Source organism: Motacilla alba, chromosome 8 (genome assembly GCF_015832195.1).
Source record: "Motacilla alba alba isolate MOTALB_02 chromosome 8, Motacilla_alba_V1.0_pri, whole genome shotgun sequence".
Lineage (NCBI taxonomy): Eukaryota > Metazoa > Chordata > Aves > Passeriformes > Motacillidae > Motacilla > Motacilla alba.
Window position 1 is genome coordinate 18,336,090 of NC_052023.1, and position 16,595 is coordinate 18,352,684.

General features: G+C 41.3%; 1 protein-coding gene and 1 long non-coding RNA gene across 4 annotated transcripts in view; one reads left to right on the plus strand and one right to left on the minus strand.

Moving 5' to 3' along the window:
* LOC119703987 overlaps positions 1-9,993 on the minus strand; it is a 37,512-nt gene extending 27,519 nt beyond the window's left edge. For all 3 annotated transcript variants that reach the window (XR_005257813.1, XR_005257814.1, XR_005257812.1), the window contains exon 1: positions 4,529-9,993. This is a non-coding gene — a long non-coding RNA (uncharacterized LOC119703987). The remainder of the gene's footprint in view (positions 1-4,528) is intronic.
* SNX7 (sorting nexin 7) overlaps positions 3,463-16,595 on the plus strand; it is a 29,742-nt gene continuing 16,609 nt past the window's right edge. Inside the window, exons 1-6 of the mRNA XM_038144547.1 lie at positions 3,463-4,199; positions 10,006-10,188; positions 12,024-12,134; positions 12,540-12,704; positions 13,651-13,852; positions 15,682-15,881. Of these exons, the coding sequence (XP_038000475.1) occupies positions 4,026-4,199; positions 10,006-10,188; positions 12,024-12,134; positions 12,540-12,704; positions 13,651-13,852; positions 15,682-15,881 (1,035 nt within the window). The 5' untranslated portion in view covers positions 3,463-4,025. The remainder of the gene's footprint in view (positions 4,200-10,005; positions 10,189-12,023; positions 12,135-12,539; positions 12,705-13,650; positions 13,853-15,681; positions 15,882-16,595) is intronic.

A 16,595-nucleotide genomic window follows, 5' to 3' on the forward strand; every position in this document is an offset into this window, starting at 1 on the left:
GTAGAGAGTTTTAATGTTCCAACTTCCTTGTGAGTTCAGGCATGGAACACAAATAGTTAACCTTATCCTAAGCCATTAAATGGAGCTTACTAAAAATCTTGCTCTAATAAATGGTATGATATGAAGGTCAGCCCTTAATTCACCATCAAAATATCTTCTGGGTGTAAACATAATGACTTCTGCTTATGCACTACACAACCCTGACAAGAATGCTACTTGACAATCCATTTCAGACCTAGAAAAACGTTCTCATTTGCGTCAAGGTGCTGAATGTCAGCAGATTCACTAACACGCTTATTTGCACTGCAGTGGTGGAACAGAGTAAAACACCATGAGCCCTCCATGCCCCGCTGCTGCCTGGCTAGGGAGATGGTGAAATAAAACAAGATTTAATCCTGTCCATATCACTGTGCAGTTGGTGAAACTTGACAAGTCAACATTAAGTATTCAACGTGGTATTGTGGCCTAAAGGGATCACATGCAGCCTGCACATAAGAGGAAAGGAATAGCTTGGTTCTGCTTCGGTGTTTGTAAATTTAATTTGTTCAAGGAAAAGCAACTCTGGAAGGGATTACTAGCTAAGATCAACACTCTTACCAAAGAAAAAGAGAAAATGCAAGTAGGAATAATACTGATGTTTTTGTAATACAAAATAGCTTTTTAGGTTTAAGTGAATAAATGAAATTTGGAGGCGATTGCAGCTTAACCCCAGCATATGAGAATATTCCAGTTAGTGTTCCTGAGTAGGAGGGCCTGGGAAGCTAGAGTATTTCATGGAAACTGCATAGGAATTTAGAAAGAAACATATTTTGCAAAATGTTACAATTTATTTAGCAAAATATTGTCAAGTATTGTTTCAGTGCAATACCTATTTCTTTAAATAAGTGGGGCAACAATACTCATGGTACAACATCTAATATATTGACTTAATTATTGTCAAGATCTCATTCCAAAGGTTCAGTAAAGGTTATCTGCTGATATGTAAATGTGTAAATGTGTAAGTAAAATGTGTAAATCTCTGGTGCCCAGAAAACATGGAGCTTATGAATATACACACATGGAAATGAAGAAAAACCAAGATCTAAAGAAATGCACTTCTGAAATTAAAGTATAAGACACCCCTGCAAATCCCCTTTGCTAAGTGTAGCTCTGTATTTACACTATCTACAATATCATTGAGAAGAACAATTATTCAACTATTTTAAGTCACCTCTGATCCTCCAGCAGGAAATGAGCACAAAATTCCTGAGTCTGTAAAATGCTCGGTTTGCTAAACAATGCAGGGGAGAGGTGCTGGCAACCCCCCTGGGACTCAGCATGGGTGGGAAGGTGCCCTGAAGGTGCATTTGCTTACTCAGCCCTTTTAAGAGAAATTAGGGACAACTGGCGTAGAGGGTGGGGAAGGCAGCTGAAAGTAATCACAAAACAGTCTCCTATTTTGTTTCAGCAGGAGTCCTTTTGATGATTAAACCTCCAAAATGACTGTTAAATGCAATGCATATTTTTCTAGAGTGAAGGACAATGAATACCTTTTCCTTACTGATGGATACTTCAAATATAAAGCACAGAAAGAGAAGCACTGCCAGAAAGGAATCTAAAAATATGTCTTCTTAAGCTTGATTAATGAGCTAATAAAAAGCAATAATAAGAAAAAAAATTCAATTAAAGCATCTTGTAATATTTCTCTCAAACAGAAATAAAAAATCCAAGAGCACAGTAAAACTCTGGAATATTAGTATGACTCAGACAACAGCCTTAATATTCAAGCCTACAGTACATCAATTTTATACTTTCTTTGACTGGCTGTCCTTTATTTATCATCTCTGATGTGTATTGTCTGAAATTATGGTCCTTGATGAGTTTTATTTTGTTATTGTCTCAGAAGTATATAATCTGAATTTAAATACAGACATATTAAAAACTCGGGCATTATACAGGTTGTAGGTACTTACTCTATTCAGAAAACCTGCAGGCCTCTAGCAGAACATGTGGAAATAAGGGCAAAGCCACTGGAAACTATATGCTATCAGCTATAGATAAAGTCAGAAAACAAATTAGCCACACTTCTCACTGATGGACAAAAGACAGAGTGGAAAATTTATATTGTAATAGTCGCTTTTCATCAGTCTTTGGTACCTGAAGGTAATCAGAGGGAACAGGAGCAGCAACGACACTGGAAAGGAGCCGTGAATGACACAGAGGTAGGAAGAGCTGGAGATTTGACACCAGACGAGAAGCACCTGCACCACAAGGAGCCCCAGCACGGCCCTTGCAGCTCCTGGAGGTGAGCAGCACTCAGCCCAGGGCCCGGGCACGCTGCGAGGAATGCAGCGCACCGAAGAACCCGCGGGCCCCTCAGGCGCAGAGCTGGGGCACAGCGAAGAGCAGGAGGGCAGGGACAGACTACACAGGGGCACAAAGAAAAGAAGCCTGGGCATCTCGTACCAGGGTCAGCTGGTTTTTAATACTACAGGAGCCATTTGTTTGCACTTACTGCAAGGTCCTCAGGCATCAGCGGGTGTCCGAGGCTCCAGGACAGGCGGATCCCACCTCCCTGTGCCGGCGGCTCCCTGCGAGGCCTCCTGCAGCAAACGCTGCTGGCGCCTCAGGTGCGGAGCGGGCCACTGCCCCCGCCTCCGCGTGAATTGCAGGGTATTTTTTAAACAAAAATTAAAATGTCTCAGTAAACACTCTCTAATTAGGCAGACGTAGTCTTTGTCTCTTTGCACAGTTCAGTGAACATTTGGTGGTTTTTAGTTTAATCCCTTTATTTCAAGTTGTGGTTCAAGACTTCGCCGAAAACCGTGAAATATCAAATGCATTTCCTCCATCAGCTGCCTGCAGCGCTTCACGAAGGAATACTTTTCAAAATATTTTCGTTTGATTACGGGGTTTGCCTTTTCTAATTTGACAGCAAGGGAATCAAGATACAACATTGTCTTTGTGTATCTGCCTGTTTAAGAACCCGCCCACGACTCCTGAAATTTACATTAACAACAAAGTTGACTTCAGCTATTTCAGGCGGCGCCTGGAGAGACGCGCCCTGTTGCACATTGAGCGAACGCGGGTCCCGGGGACGGGGACGAGCCCGGCCCGGAGTCGGTGCCAGGGAAGCGCTGAAGCCCAGGGCAGGTCTGAGCCGCCTTCCCCTCCCGCCGCCTCCCTGGCTCCGGCAAGGAACAGTGCCAGCCATTACTTCCAGTTCATTACTGGAACTTCGAAATCCCACAATTTCTATGGTTTTACTTTAAAAAAAAGGGGCAGCTTTGAGCTTTTAAACGTTTGGTGTCTCTCTCCCCGCTGTTTTTCTGATGTAACGTGCTGTCACTTTGTTCTCACAAGCACATTTCTGATACCAAAGAGTCCCTGGCCTCAGCATCAGGACACACGCCTGACCTCACGGCGAAGGGGTCCAGCTACGAGCGACAGAGCGGCTGCTCAAGAGAAGCTGTACGAGAGGCAAGAGACAAAGCAGCAACGCGCGGGTTTTGCCGGCTACCCGGTGGCGGCACCTGAGTGCCTGCCAGGAGGGAAGAAAGACCGACCCGGAGAGCGCAGGAAAGCAAGCCTGTGTACGCCCCCGCCGGGCCCGGGGGCTGCCGAGGGAGCGCACGGAGCTCTCCAGACCGAGACACTGCACACACTTTCCAGCGCCTGCGGCCAGCGGCAGCCCCGTGGGCGGCTCGCCCAGTCCCCTGGCAGCCCCGGGGGCGGCCCGGGCGGCGTCCCCCGCGCCGCCACGAACACGCCTGTGGGCGTTGAGCCGCCCCGTCCCGCCTCCGCAGAGGCCGCAGCCGCAGTCCCCACTGTTCGGGCCTGCCGGCAGGCTCGACATCTCCCGGCCCCGCTCCCTCCCAGCCCTGCCCGGCCCGGCAGCGCGGCCCTCCCGCCGCCGCTTCCACTCCTGCGCACTGGGCGCGCCCCCCGGGCCGGCCGCGGCCAGGGGCGGGCGGCGGAGCCGCCAATTGCGGCCCCGCGGGGAGCGGCCGGAGTGGCGGGGCTGCCGCCCGCGCTCGCAGGGCAGGATGGAGACCGAGGGCCGGGTACCGGGGCCGGCGTTCCCCGCCGGCGGGGAAGGGCCCCGAGCCGACTCGCATCTCGCTGCGGGTGCCCTCGGCACGGCCCGGGGGCCGCTGCTCGCCGCCGCCGAGGTGCTGGCCCTGGACGATGAGGAAGACGACCTCGAGGTGTTCAGCAAGGTACGGCAGCACCCTCCGCAGCGGGGGCGGCCGGGCGGGCTCGCCGGTACTTTGCCCCAGCGGGCGCCGGGCGAGCCGGGGTGGCGCGACGGGACGGGACGGGACGGGACAGGACGGCTCCGCCCCGGGCGGCGATCGCGGCCTCTGCCCGCCCGCCCGCCCGGCGGACGCGCGGCGCTGCCCGCTGCCAGCGGGGCTCCGTGACGGGCCCGGGGGCGCGGGGCTGACACGGGCAGCGCTCGAGGGCGCCCGCAGTCCCGGGTGATTCTCGGGCACGAAACGCGGAGTCGCTGCTTCGGACCAGCAGTGCGAGTCATGACTGCCCTTACCTTAAATGTTCCATCTAATCTGGTCTCGCTGTACCCTTTTCATCACTCATGCTCGTCAGGTGCCATCTATGTATCTGTAAATTAAATAAACAATCGTGTTTAGTAATTGCAGTTGTGTTTGAGCGTAAATAAATGTTTCCAAGTTTCAGTTTGAGTTTTCTTTTAAAAGATGAAGTCTCACACCTTCACATGGGAGATTTGAGAAGAGAATACCTGAATTTTGATGAAAGAAATAAAATGAACGTAATTGACAATGTATCAGGGTCCACCTTCAGAGAGCACACAGCCAGGTACACGTGTGCCCGTCTGGCTGATAGTGCTGGTTTTGATTAAACCAACGAAGGGGGGGGGGGGGGGGGATGGATTCCACTTATATTGTTTCCCATTTAGTACAGGTGAAGGAAGACAAGACTTACCTGTTGTCTCCTCAGTAGTTAAAGAAGAGAGCATGTCATGGATCTATTTGCCTTATCAAAGCAGCATCTAAAACATAAGTGCATACAGAGAGCTAGAGTGGAAAAAATGCGTGTGGGGCTAGGGTGTCCTTCACCACCTGAGACTGGTGAACTGCTGTGATAGGATGTGTGCCGTGGGGGAGAAATAGCAGTTACATTTCCGATTTGAAAAAGTGACAATGTATTTCTATTCAGTAGGACAGATTGACATAGGGAGTAAATGTGTGGTTTTTGTATTTCTGTAGGTGAGAAACTGTTGTGGTATGAATGAATACTACTCTTGGAATAAGGATTTCCTTCTTAGGAGCTATGTGTTTAAACTCTGTAATAGAATTTATGTATATATTGCTATGTATTTTAAGTGTAATAGAATTTTTGAAACTCATGGCTTTTAAGGCCAGAAGCGACTCTTAGGTGATTTGATAGTCTGTAACGTGCAAGAGATTAGGCTAAATTTCACCAAGTTACCTGTATTTTTCTGAAGCATAACTAGGGTCAAGCTGAATTATATTTTCTTGGAAAGCACTAGTCCTGATTTGACTTAAGAAGATGAATGATTCACTGAACTTGCATGCAGAAGCAGTGCTAAAATATAATTTTAGTTGTTTATGCTCACTTTGCATCCATTTCCTTTTATGAGTGAAGTTCAGGCAGTTCTGCATGAAGGTATCTGCTTATCAAGACAGTGTATTGGTGCTTGTGCTGCTTCCTTATCAAGAGCAATTCTCCTTAGGAATAAAAAATAAAAACAAGTAGAGTTGATACACATTACTGCTGCTTTATAGCAAATAGTGAGATCTTTACATTTCTGCCTAGATTCATGCCAAATATTTTTTACATATATGAAATCTTAACTACTGTTAATGCATGCTACCTGATAAGTTATTCCTGCAAACAAGAAAATTTGTCATATTACATGAAAATACAGCTTTCCTTCCAAAGCTTGGATACCTGCATGTAGTGGTTGCATATATCAACCAGAAATTCATGGTTTGTTTTCAAGTGCAATTTGAGATCTGATCTTTTGATCTGATGAAAATCTGTGACATTGGTTGGGCTTTACACTCTATTTATTCATGTTCCATATATTCAAAGGAATCTGACAGGCTAAATGTCGCTTACAACTAAGTTTTGTAAAACCAATTTTTCCATAACATAGTGTTCCAGGACTGCCTTGTTTTAAATTGCATCTTAATGGGGTTCCTCATGCAGTGTTTGTAAGGCAGTGGTGTAGCCTTTGCAGGCCAAGTGGGACAGCAGCAGCCATGCACAGCTCGCTGCCTGCCACTCTCCTCAGCTTCATCTTTCTCACTCTAGGCAGTGGAATGTGCCAGCTAATAAAATGGTGAAAAATGAGATTCTTAAAAATTGTCAATCTCAATACCCTGAGTTATTACTCAGAATGTAAACACTGGGCTTTTGTTTTATGGAAATCCATAGACGTTTAACCTGATAGTGTTATAAACCATTGACCTGGTATCCTCTGCCATATCTCAAATATTACAGACCAGCATCTTCAGCAGCTCTGATAAAGCATTTCATGATGTGATATGCGTTTCACTTTATCCTGGTTTCCACTGCCACTGAAAAAGTTTGTAATTTTTTTTAGCAAAGACAAATTCTGGGAGCTGAGTTATGAGTCAGACAGATGGAATGTTTTCAACCTGCTTTCTTCCCTTAGCTTCAAAGTACAGAGTACTGCCTGTATCACAAATACCCATTCAGTTTTCTTTTGCATTCCTTGATAACTGATAGGTAGCATTGACAAAGCTGTCAGCAGTTTGTTTAGTACTTAAAATCTTTAGCACCTCTGCTTTCAAACTCAGTTTCACAGTGGTTGTCTGCATTTCATAATTACAGAAAACTTAATGATATTTCTGAAAAACATGTATATACCACTTCAGAATTGCATAGAAGCTAATTTTTCTTCAAGATTTTTCTTCAAGTTCATCAAGGATTTGAGACAGAATAGTTCCTTGACCAAAAAATGTACTTATAAATCAGTCCTTCTGAATCTCTTTGCTCTTTGAAGAATGCTCCAACAACCAAGCTATTCACTTGTAAAACAAACTCTGCCCCATGTCCCGTATCTCAAGACCTGGTTTTGGATCCTGGCTTCAGATTGTTGCAAGCTCTGGATCCTTGCTGGGATGGATGGATGGATGGATGGATGGATGGATGGATGGATGGATGGATGGAGCACAGACGTAACCTTGGGTCAAGGACCTATGCTCTGGGAGAGGGAGCATTGTTTAGACAAACCCCCAGGCTTAGTGCCTTCTCCAAAGAGCTGCAGTCTCAGCTCTGTGCGTAGCCTGTTTTGAGGCTGCTCTGGCTGCAGGAGTGTTTTCTTCCCTTATGTATTTTGGAGTGTTACTGACCAGTTGCAGTCAAATGTGAGACTGAGATAAGGTAACTGCAAGTGTTAGAGAAAGCAGACACAGAAAAAGGCCCTCATGCTGCGAGGAGCTCATTGATTTTCAGTTGCTTTGGTCTCTTGGCCAGTAAATCAAAAGGCATGAACCTGTTCGTGGACTGGCACTCACAGCTCTGCCAGCTGCTCTGTCAGGAGGGAAGGGGCTTGGAAAGAGAAGGGGTACTGCAGGTAGGTGGGGATGAGGGAGGTGTGGGAAAGGACATAATTTTCTGGGACAGGGCCTTGATGTTCTTTGTATGGATGAGGAGGAAGAAGGTTACACAACCTGAGAGCTGTCTGTTTTTCCTGTGCTACAAAACTCCTGCCCTCATCTGTATGCACACAAAAACATAGTTCCAGCCACAAAATTACAGCTGTATAGAAAATTATCATGGGTTTTTTTAACTGTGATGTGATGTTATCAGGCTTAGGTCACATGAACTTCAGGAATTACTGGAAGTAAACCTGAACTATCATGAGGATAAAGAGACAGATGCTTCTTTAAAACTCAGGTGTATTCTTTCATGTGCACGTGAATACTAGAGCTGTATTAAACAAAACCAAGGACTTGCTTATTCTGTGGATTATTATTGCCCATATTTTGTTTCTCAAACCACATATTCATAAGCCCTTCCACACAAACACATACTTTCAGACACCTGCATGAATAGAGCAATTTTTAGTAGCAACCTAGAAGAAGGAAGGAAACATTATGACATTAATGCTCCATGTAAAATGAGAAAATACGAAACACATTTACTTTGATCCAATTTAGGCCTTGCAGAGTCATTACGGCTCAAATTATATGGCCATTCAAGTCCCTTACATGCTCACATGCATTTTTCTTTCCCTAAAAATTTCCCATTGCCTCAGCACTTTGAATTGCATGGGCTGCTCTGAGCTAGCAGTCCTCATTCTTCATCTAGACCACAGGCAGCCAGTGCTAGCAGGCCCTGGGAGCAGCTCTGTTTATTCTGCACGACTCAGAGTAGTGCTGGCTGTATAGAAGTCATGTAGAAACACACTGAGAACAAGTAAAATTACTGACAGGCGTATAAGGAAGCCACTGTGTAATATTTAAAGTGCTGTCTTCAGTCTTCTGTGTTGCTTTTGTCTCCCTGTTCAAAGAACTGCATGTAAGTGAGGGGAGGAGAGCTAGTACCTAAGCACTTTCTGGGCATAATTCCTGGTAAAAATGTCTCCTCCATATTTGAATGAGTACATTGCTAAATCCAAAGAAAACGAACAAGATAAGGTGTTTCTTTCCAGAGAAAGTTTTGATCCCATTGAATTCAAAGGACAAAAAGCAACTCTAACACAGTTCAGCAGCACTAAAGTGGGATTCCCTTCATTCCTGTGAGATCAGCCTTGGGATGATGCTGTGACTCCAGTTAGTGTGGACTTGCACTATTCCAGTCCTGTCATTTGAGCAGTTTTCTCTTTAACTACATCCCTGTTCTCCTTCCTCCATAGATAACAACCACAGCAACCATAACAACCATATCTATCCTCCATAGATAACATTGGAGAGGGCAACTCTTTGCCACTCCTAGTCAGTGTAGTCTAACAACCCTTTTAGAAAACTTCTAGAAAATACATTAGAGTTTGTTCTGAAAATAATTCTTTGTATTACATATATTAAAAAAGCCATATACAGTATTTGATATTTAAAATATAATGATTAATTTCAATTTCTCTGTTGCCTCTAATGATTTATTAATTTGTTATGCTCTTTTATGAAGTTAGTGAATTCAATTTATTTTCATGGTAACTGTATCCTTCAAGATTCTAGATTAGTAGATCTCACCCAGATTTGTATCTAAGGAAGAAGATGAGATTTCTGGCCCATTTCCAATTTCCACCTTGTTTCTCAGCAGTTGAGTGAGCACCATTGAATGTACTAGCAGAAGCAGCTGCTATGGGGACATATTATTATTGAGTTGTGTGGAAGTGGTCAGTGGTATCAAAAAGAGGTTTTTCACTTCAGCAGAACAGTGGTTTGACTTTTTTTAATTTAGAAATTAAGCAGCAAATTTGTACTGCATCCTTACTGTTTTCCTTAAGAAAAAAAATATTAATTTATATACCTTTAATTTTTTTCCATTTAAAATTTTATTTAAAATAAATGCAAACTGAAATATCCACTTCCAGTAAAAATTCTGATTTGGATTTTGCCTTGTTTTCTCGAATCATCATTTTTTTATCCATCCTGTTCAGGTAATTAGAGATAATTCAAACATCATAAGTCCTCAGTAACTGGCTTCTAACAATTTTAATAAAACTGGTAAGTACCCTACACAATTAGTGGTGCTTGGTTCATAACTAATTTTACTATTCATAGGCAAGTTCTCTTTCTATGCATAACATTCTTCTCAAATGGTAGTATTTTGTTCTTTCATCCATTTTAGAATAAATCTCATTTCTTACATCCTCACCAAAGCAAATACTGAAAAGGATAATGGATTTGCTGTGTACTACATAATTCTTTCATTTGCTCCAAGTTTTATCTGTTCTATCAGATAATTTTAAAGCTTGCTATTTCAGCATCAGAGTTGTGTTTGTATGCAAAGATTATTGATATGGATGTCCTCATGTCTTATTTGTAGGATACATCTCTGACTGAGGTAAACTCATTCAGTCCTTCAGTGCCAATATCCCCCTCATCAATGATAAACCAGTATAAATTTGAAGATGGGCCAGAATTAAGAGATCTCTTCATTACAGTCGATGATCCTGAAAGCCACATTACAGCCATTGAAACATTTATCACATACAGAGTAGTCACAAAGGTAAATATCTATTTGTGGTTTAACAGCTTGCTTTGATAACAACTGGCATTTTCACTCTTCTTGCACGCCATTCTCTGGCATATTGCTAAATTTAAACTTTAATTTTCCCATGAGTTATAGACAACTAAAACTGCATGAAACTGCACTATGTAATGGAAAAAAAATCAGTGTGAGTCTGCATACACATGTGCTTAGATTCTTTATGTAGAGAAAGTAGTTAATAATTCTTCAATGGCAAAATGAGTGCTGTGAGGCAATAACATTTTCTGTTGTGATCTTCAGCAGGAACAGGAAACAGCCAAAGGACTGACCCACTGTGACGACACTGTATTAGCACAAGTTTTGATGACTTTTGGATGACTTGCAGGCTCCCAGTCTTAGATCTTGCATAAACGTTACCTCCTACAGTCTTTCAGTTCCATTCTTTTCTAATTGCAGCGTCCATTAACTCAGGGATGTTTGCTTCCCATGTACAGTTGCATGTAATTTCTGGGGAAACTGCCACAATTCTCTAATGAAAAAGTAGTATTAGGAAACAAGTGTATTTTTAGTTGTCCTGCATGCAACTTATTTACAGGAAATAAGGAAGAAAATCAGCCTTGTGATACCAGCCAGGTCTTCTGAGATTACCAGTAAATATTCTGCAGGCTCCATTTTGAGAATTGCACTGTTAATTTATTTTACTTTGAGTTCTTTTTAAAATATTCATTTAAAAGCATATTTTCAAATGGGAATTATTCATCTTTAAATAAGAGATATCAATTCCTCATAAAATATTTAATGAGTAGGAAGAGAGCTATCTTTGTTATGTTGCTAGCAATAATTTTCACTTTATGCCTGTTTCTGTAGACGAAGGAACATTTTTTCTTCAGGCAAGTATGAAGGGGCTGTAAGTTGGATTGGTCGTGCTTTTTTTATCTTTTCTATCCTTTCTTATAATATTTAATTTGGAGTGCTGGTTGCTGATGATAAAGTAATAGCATTCCTCCCACATACCTTGAAAAATTTTTATTCAACTCTCAAAAATGTTTGGATTACCAAAAGCATGTTTTGAGGTTTTTAGAATTTACTTGCATCGCATTATAAGTCTCTGTGCAACAAAGAATGCTAAATAGCACATGGTAATGAAAACATGGGCTCTTTGTGGCTTGCCTTCAGAAGACAGAGCAGTGGTAAAATAAATCTCTGAGTCTGACAATTTTTTAAACTGTAATAAGCATTTTTTTATAAGCATTAAAGGTTTGTTGGCAAGTTCTGACAGGGGGCTGCAAAACTGGAATCAATGATAGGCTGCAGAACCCCTCGAGCAGTGCAGGAAGTGTTATTGCTGGGATATGCTGAAGTTTTCATGTTTTGAAAGTGAGGATTATTGAGTAATGTCACCAGGTCCCAAGGACGTGTGTCAGCTCTTTGGGCTTTGTTCAGAGTGCTAAAAAATGGACTTTCCTCACTTGTAGATTACTAATCACTTCAAGAGAAGTGCCCTCAAAGTAACAAACATAACTGTGATTGCTGAAAGAAAAATGCCACGCTAAAGTAATTATTGCAATAATTTGGAAACATTGTGGTAAGATAACCATTATATGTCACTGCGCAAAGTGCAGCTTAGTGCTCACTTTTTTTTTCTCCCCCAGTAGAACTTTGATTTCATGCTGAAATATGATGTGTTAACTCTTCAAGGAGTTGATCATTGTTCTTTAAGATAACAGCAAACCAGTAACAGAGATCAAATAGAATTATGCATTCCCTCAAGTACTCAGTTTTCTCCAAAATCTAAAACTTTTCTCTCTCTGGTATTCTAACCTAAGCCTGTTTTTTCTGCTTTTGGTTTTCAGACAACCCGTGGTGAATTTGACTCCAGTGAATATGAAGTCCGAAGACGGTACCAGGATTTCCTTTGGTTGAAGAGCAAACTTGAAGAAGCACATCCAACACTGATCATTCCTGTTTGTTTGCTAAAACTTAAGTTATTTTTCTTTGTTTATAAGATGGCTCCAGTTTTATACAGAGATGTTTAAGGTCTTTCTTCAGCTTCTGAAGTTTCACAAATATTAAGCCAACCTATTTTCCTTAGCTTTATGTGTATGTGACAAAAATCACATAAAGGTATTTCTTAGGTTAATTTGCAGTGATTTATGTCCTTTCTTAGTTGTACTTGTGTTCTTCTGCACTGTATATTACAAGAAAAATGGTACACCTTAGTTGAATATGATAACTTTATATAGCTTTTGGGTTGTTGCATGGTGGATTTTACAAGGTATGCCTGTGTTTTTTAGTAAGCAGCAGAACTGTTATAATACTCCGAATATTTTATGCAAATTATACAATCTATTTCTTTTTTTTTTCCTTAGCCGTTGCCCGAAAAATTCATAATGAAGGGAATGGTGGAACGATTTAGTGATGAGTTCATTGAGACTCGAAGAAAAGCTTTACATAAATTTTTGAACCGTATTGCTGATCATCCAACTTTAACTTTTAATGAGGACTTCAAAATTTTTCTTACTGCACAGGCCTGGGTAAAATGACTTTGTTTTTATTTACAGTTATGTGAAGCCACCTGTTGTGTTAGTAGGATATATCAGGAGCCTCCCTGGTTCAGTATTCAGTAGTGTCATCCCATGGCTTGTTAGAGAAGTGGCAGAAACAGGCAGGGATTTGTGGAATATTCATTACCTGGGATAACCTTTTCTTCTGTGGTTGTGGTAATAATGCACGTGACCATAAATAGTGCTGTACCTTCCAAAATTGTTTTTGTTACTGCATTTTGGATTTTTGTGGCAAATTCTTAGTATTTTAACTCTGAATATTATTTGGTACACATACAAGTTTCCAAGATTATGAGTAAAACAGTGGTATTAGTTAATTACTGTTTTGGCATGGCAATGTCTTTTCCTTCTTTTTTTTATTTTAAGTTTTATTAATCTCATAAAAGAAAAATACAGGATTTTCCTGTTGCATTGTTGCAGAATGTGTCCAGTTGCAAACTGGAGTTTTGAACTCAGAAAAGCCTGCCTCCAAATTTCAGCAAAGGTTATTCTAGCAACATATAAAAACAGTTTAAAAAGTAGATGGATTGCTTCCTCCAGTAGGAGCATTGTCTGCTTTTCTCAAAGACTTATTTCATCAATCATTACCTCTGCTTTCCTGTTCAAAAAGCTAAATTGCAAACTAGCTAACTCACCCTGAGGAGCAAAGGGGTGAAGGTTCTCTGCCATCTTCAACCATTCTTGCAACACTGTCATACATGGCATGGCTGTGTTTGCTCAGAAAGGCTTAGCTAATACATGCACAAGACGAGGATGGTTCTGACACTGGTCTAATAATGATAAGATTTATACACTAAAAAGACAGAAGTTTATGTATGTAGTTTTGTTAAAAAAAGATAAAAGCGTGCTTTTATTTATTGTTTTCAGAGAATTAACAAAAGTACCTGGAAGTAAAGAGAGCTTGTTCTGTCTTTAGGAACTCTCCTCCCACAAGAAGCAGGGTCCTGGTTTGCTGAGCAGGATGGGACAGACTGTCAGAGCTGTAGCATCCTCAGTAAGAGGAGCAGTTAAAAATCGTCCTGAAATGTTTACAGAAATGAGCAATTACATGGAAACATTTAGTCAGAAAATAAACTTACTAGATAAAATAGCTCATAGGATTTACAAGGAAGAAAGGGGTAAGTAGAAAATTTGTATCAGTTTTACTGATTGAAGCAATTTAAAAGTAAATTAGTTTTCATTGTGGCAGGCAAAATACTCTTTCCAGGAAAAAGGGAGATGTTTATATTTATGTTGTGTTTTTCTTTCTGGTCATGTTTTTGACAGACCTTCAAGTTTGAATAGTTTTTTAATAAGAAGAGTTTGAACATGTCATTCAGCTGCTTATAAGGAACTTAGAAGAATATTTTAACATGTGCTTTTTGGAAAGCTGCATGACCTTTGGTTTTTAACTTTCAAGGGAATGTACAGTTTTCTGTGCAATCTCATAGTGATGCGAGGCTGTCTTGATTCCAGGTCTCTCAACTTTGTTTAATTTTGTTCTGCACCTTTTTTCCATTGACAAAGTAGATTTTAATTTTTTAATAGCTTTACAGTTGGCCATAATTTTTGTCATGGAAAGCTGTGCCTACTAGAGTTTTCTCAAGAAGGATGGGTTAATCTGAATTTTTTCCTTAAGTAAGAGCAGTTCACACATCTAGTTGGAATGCTAAGTTATTGACTTTCCTGAGATTCTGAGATGATCCTGATCTCAGACTCTGCCTGTTCAGTAGCATTTCCACTGGGCAGCACTTGAAGTATTTACTTGTCTATATAATATAATTTGAAGAGCTGCACTGTCTTATTAACTGAGTCCTTGAGCTTTCTTGTGCAGTACCAGGTCTCAGTGTGTCCTCACTGAAAGGGTGTTATAAAAGAAAAATACATGTTGGTGAAAATTGATATTGTTCCCTCCAGTGAAAGTAGCTGTCTGAGGTCTGTAGGTTCAAGCTATCAGTGCCAAAATATTTCTTGGAAAAGCTTAAGAATTTTGACGAGCTCCCAAATGTTGTGGGTTATATCTTCTTTCTAGATGTTCCAAATAACACTTGTCAGAACACTTGTGTGCAGAGCCACACTGTTGTGAATAGGAATTGTTGATAGCTGTGATACAGAGAACATTCCGGTTTGCAGTACCTTAACTTGGGATTCTTGATTACGTCTTCCATAGAAGGGCTTTTTTTAATCCAAATAATCTCAAAGTAAACATTACACTCTTTATGCCATACAACTACTTTCATCTTTCTTAGGACATTTATTCATTATAAGATTAGCAGAGACAAAATTGCATTTTCAATGCATGACCAATGTGTTCACAGTCTCCTCCTGTGAACTGCACCTTGTCCATGTTTAGCCCTACCAAATGGCACAGTGATTTGTGGGCCTTGTCCGTTTATGGATTATCACTTGGTCTAGAAACATAAAAGAAGTAATTAATAAGATCTCTGTATTTAAATTAATAAAAGCTATTGAAGGAGATACCTGCTAAGCAGGAGTGAATTTCAGTGTTTCTTCTGAAGCTTTTGGGACATAACAAAGCTTCTGGTTTTAATAACTGAGTCTGTATTTGGAACGTTGCTGTTACCTAGAAGCAGAGGAATTCAGGGCAGTAGAAGTCAGCAAGTCAGACCGACTGCCGTGGCTTCTGATGCTCTGTATGAAGACAGTGTGAAGTAATGGAGGTCATTGGTGTCTGAATACAACTCTTTAGGTCTGCCTGAGTATATGTGTCATTGTGAAATGTGTGGGGCACTTTTGCTGATAAATTTCTCAAAGCTACTTAATTACAATACATTAATTGATTAGTTTATTCATAAACAGTGAACTGGGGTTTACTTATCTGGGTCATTTGAGCAAATTTAAAATTAGCGTCAGTCTCCTGCTTGGTTCACAGTAAATACAAAGTTGCAGTTAGTATCACTTAGAACTCTATTAATGAAGAGTAATATGTGTATATGTTCCTTTTAAGACTATTTTAATGAAATGAAGGAGTTTGGCCCCATCCACACGCTGTGGTCAGCATCAGAAGAAGACATAGCCGACTCTCTGAAGGGCCTGGCCAGCTGCATCGACCGCTGCTGCAGGGCTACGGAGAAGCAAATGGCAGGACTCTCAGAGCACCTGCTGCCCATTCTACATGAATATGTTCTCTACAGTGAAATTCTCATGGTAAGGTTTCCTGAAGAACTCTTTATGGCTCAGTATAAAATTGGGCTTAGTCCAGTGACCGTGTTCAGGAGGGAATTTGTAGCTGATGAAAATGACTTCACAGTCCCTGTATTTACTCAGTACAAAGCGTGCACGGCATATGATATCTGTCCATTACTGGGGGGTCTAATTGGTCCTGTTTCTCTTGCTAATCAGGCAAGAGGTGCCCCTTCCAAATAAGAAGAGCTTGATTTTGCCTGGCAGGCAGCCATGGGTAGCTGTGCTAGGGTGTCTAGTGTTGTCATCTTCAGTGAGCTCTGCATTGTAGCAGTGAGGGTTTGGGAACAGCAGTTGAGAAAGACCTTCCCTGACACTGCCAAAATATGAACTCATTGAGTAACAGATTGTGTGTGGGAAAAGGAGTGGAGAGGTTTTTCCCTTTCTAGGAGCTCTTCCTAAGTATGTTTTATTTTTCCAGAACAGCTGGGAACTTCCAGTCCCTGCACCATTATATAAGCATGTGTTAGTTTTTGCCATAAGCTACTGCTCTCAGTTCCCTTTATGTATGTATTTTGCTTACACTTGGAGAGGATGTAAAAAATCAGACTCCAGATACAGTCAGTGCTGGTGGATAATCAACATAATAAAGTAACTGGATTCAGTATGTCATAATTCCCACTTTGCTGCCTACAGAAAGCAGAACATGTGTACAAACCCCTCTTTGTCTAGGCTTTG